Source organism: Sapajus apella, unplaced genomic scaffold (assembly GCF_009761245.1).
Source record: "Sapajus apella isolate SASKATOON/1434 unplaced genomic scaffold, GSC_monkey_1.0 scaffold7, whole genome shotgun sequence".
NCBI classification, from domain to species: Eukaryota; Metazoa; Chordata; class Mammalia; order Primates; family Cebidae; genus Sapajus; species Sapajus apella.
Genome location: NW_022436947.1, coordinates 41,345,062 through 41,348,483, shown reverse-complemented (window position 1 = coordinate 41,348,483; position 3,422 = coordinate 41,345,062). Strand labels below are relative to the sequence as shown.

General features: G+C 32.0%; 1 protein-coding gene across 1 annotated transcript in view; it reads left to right on the top strand.

The window, feature by feature from the left end:
• Positions 1–325: 325 nt before the first annotated feature.
• The window catches only part of GNAT3 (G protein subunit alpha transducin 3), a 58,844-nt gene continuing 55,747 nt past the window's right edge, over positions 326–3,422 (top strand). Inside the window, exon 1 of the mRNA XM_032276431.1 lies at positions 326–579. Coding sequence (XP_032132322.1) covers positions 462–579 — 118 coding nt within the window. The 5' untranslated portion in view covers positions 326–461. The remainder of the gene's footprint in view (positions 580–3,422) is intronic.

Sequence of the window (3,422 nt, the reverse complement as noted above, 5' to 3'; positions counted from 1 at the left end):
AATCAATGAGCCAAATATCTGAAGATGGGATGTAAGCATCGCTGATTAGTAATAACTTTTAATCACAGTAATAAAAATTGCCCTGTAGTGAGAAACATTCTATTTGAATTGCTTATTGTAGATCATCTCTAGTGTATAGGCTCTGATAACTTTCTAGATTATTTTATACTATTCTTTAAGGCAGATAAGCATGTTTTCGAAGATGTGCCCAAATCAGTCATTTAATTTGAAAGTATAATGAACTTCCTCTTTAGCCTCCATGAGGGTGGTATGGTTTTACCACTTGATCAGCTGACAGATGAGAAAGCATCTTCTTAGTCAAAGCAGAATCTTAGAGCCCTAGGGAATGGACTGCTGGGTACTTCAGGAGAGCATTGCTCTTGCATCCTATGTCCAAACCACAGCTGTGCTCAACATTTGAAGTTTGAACAAATAAACCAACAAGTATCTACTGCCACAAGATGGGAAGTGGAATTAGTTCAGAGAGCAAGGAGTCAGCCAAAAGATCAAAAGAACTGGAGAAAAAGCTTCAGGAGGATGCTGAGCGAGATGCAAGAACTGTAAAGCTGCTCCTATTAGGTAATTTATTTTCCCTTTTGCTCTCAAAAACCTGACTTTTTTTCAATTGGCATACATTTGCTTTTCTCAAACTTTAATTTTGAGTGTATTATGTGGGAAATTTATTATGAAAATGTATTTGGAAACTTCAGCAGACTTTATTTGCACTTTATCAATATTTAATAATTTTTCTATTTAGTATTTTATTACATGTTTTTTTTGTTAGCAAAGAGGTAAATATTTATCAGCTAATTTCTCTGTCAATAATATGATTTACTATTATTAAAAGAAAAATCAGATATATTTATCATTTTATTACATTCTAATTATTTTCTGAATGTCAGCTTTTTAATACTGAAAGCAATCCTTTAATTAAAAGTTATAAAGAGTTATATTATTTTGTTTAAACAGAAATATGTTGAGCTGTTTGACGTTGAAGTTAATGTTATTTATTTACTTATGCTGTTAAAATCAATTAGTCAAGTTATTTAGAGAGTAATGATAAGGTACTTTAAATTATATTGATACTATTACTTAGTCTCCTTAATACTGCCTGTGACATTGCTTGTATGCTTGAAAAATACTCTATCTAAATCCTTTTAGTGCGATTATATATTCATTCAGGTCAGGATTTATGTCTTTTATTTTTTTCCTTTCCTCAAAACTCAACACACTGTTTTACCTTGACTCTAAATTCAATAATGTTCAATTAATTGAAAAAATAAAAATAACCTGTATGCAGATTTTTTTCTATAAAGCATAAAACATTTTATATGAGGCATAAACATTTCACATGCAGTTGTCACTGAAACAGAAATATGGTTATGAAATAAAATAATGACCTCTATAAAGAAGAATACACAATAAGCGCTTAATTCTGATTGAATTATAGGAAGTTGTACATTCTCCCTGATTTTGGTTATACATAAAAGGACTTCATTTTATTTCAGAATTGTGCATATTTCACATAACAAATTTCCTCATATTTTAAGTATTTAAATATTTAAATACTTAATAATGTAAAACGAATTAAATTCTTAAATTTATTTAAGCATTCCTTCATTGTGTCTAATTTGCTCCCAATAGCAAGAGTGTTTCAGAAGCCAACTGTGGGATTCCCAGCTCTTGCTCCTTAAAGGAAAGGAAAGGTTCTTGCCCCTTACACACAGCCTCTGTGTCTGCACACAGGCCCACGGCACTTGTCAATAACCATCCAGCTGTTGGTGACTTAGAAAGATGTGGGTTAAGTGCTTATGACACCAGGAAATATAAGCTTCCTAACACATCAGAGAATTCTGTTAGTTTCTGATCAGACTGAAAGTAATATTGACATAGGAAAAGCAAATGCAAGGTGAAAGAGAAAGACAAGCATTCCTACAAATGCATTTTTATATTCCTCTTGTGCTAAGATCGATGGCATAAGAATGATAAAATGTATTTAAAATCCCCATATTTAAATAACATTTCAATAGATGCATGTTTTCAATATACCAATTATCTGTTTTTTATATATTCTCCTATTTTGTAAAACTACAAATGGAAAGCCAAAAAAAAGAAAGAGCTAATATCACAATTGAGATTAAGATAAAAACTATTAAACATGCCAAAAGCAATGACTCTTGAGATAAGCATATCAGAGCAGCCAGTCAACTGGAGATTCAGTTGTAATGGAAAATAGCAAGGTAGAGTGGTGGTTTCTAGGGGCTAGGGTGGTTGGGGGAAACAAGGGGAAATGGAGTTGTTGGTTAAAGACGAAAAAAAAAAAAATCACAGTTAAATGGGAGGAATAAATTTCAAGAGATCTATTGTACAACAAGGTGACTATAGTTAATTATGATATATTGTATTCTTGAAAAATGTAAAGAGAGTGGGTGTTATGTGCATTTACCACAAAAATGATAACTGTGAAGTAATACATTTGTTAATTAGCAAGATTTAACCATTCTACAGCGTGTTTGTGCTTTAACATACCGTGTTGTACACAATAGAAGCATACAATGTTGTCAATTAAAAAAATAAAAATGTTTAAAAAGAATACGTATAGATGACTGAAAATACATTATTGAAAACTGAATCAAAAAGGTTTGATGTAACAATGGTCAAAAGGAATTTTTTTTTTAATTTGGAACTGAAAATCAACAGACTACTGATAAATATGGGCTTCCAGAATTAGTAAATTTCACAACTCCACAGAGCCATTGACTGAGGCCCAACTTATTGTATGCAATGCTATCAAATGAAAAATAAATTATATCAATTATTTTCAGACTTAAGTGGCGGTTAAATCAAGAAGAAAGAGCAACATCTGTACCAGAAGTATAAAAGAATAATTGGTGGGACTATTACATGTTTTACTTTCCCAAGGTGATCACAATTTTATACATTTAGTTTCATAATTACTAAGTAAAATACTTGGATTTATTTGGTTCCAACAGTATGTGCCCTAAACTCCTTTGTCACATTTTATTTATACAAAATAAATTAAACTCTCTTAAGTTGTTCATATTTCAATTATATTACAAACAATTGACTAAGTTTCCGTTCTGGATTTCATCTGAATTCTATGTATGATGACACAGTTATCAAATTCCTAACAGTCATGTAACTCTACTTCATTCTCATGTTTTTGGATTGAATTCAAATTCTCAAAACTTTAATTTTTATATTCAAGTTGACCTCATTAAGACATTATAGGCCGGGCGCAGTGGCTCAAGCCTGTAATCCCAGCACTTTGGGAGGCCGAGGCGGGTGGATCACGAGGTCAAGAGATCGAGACCATCCTGGTCAACATGGTGAAACCCCGTCTCTACTAAAAATACAAAAAATTAGCTGGGCATGGTGGTGCGTGCCTGTAATCCCAGCTA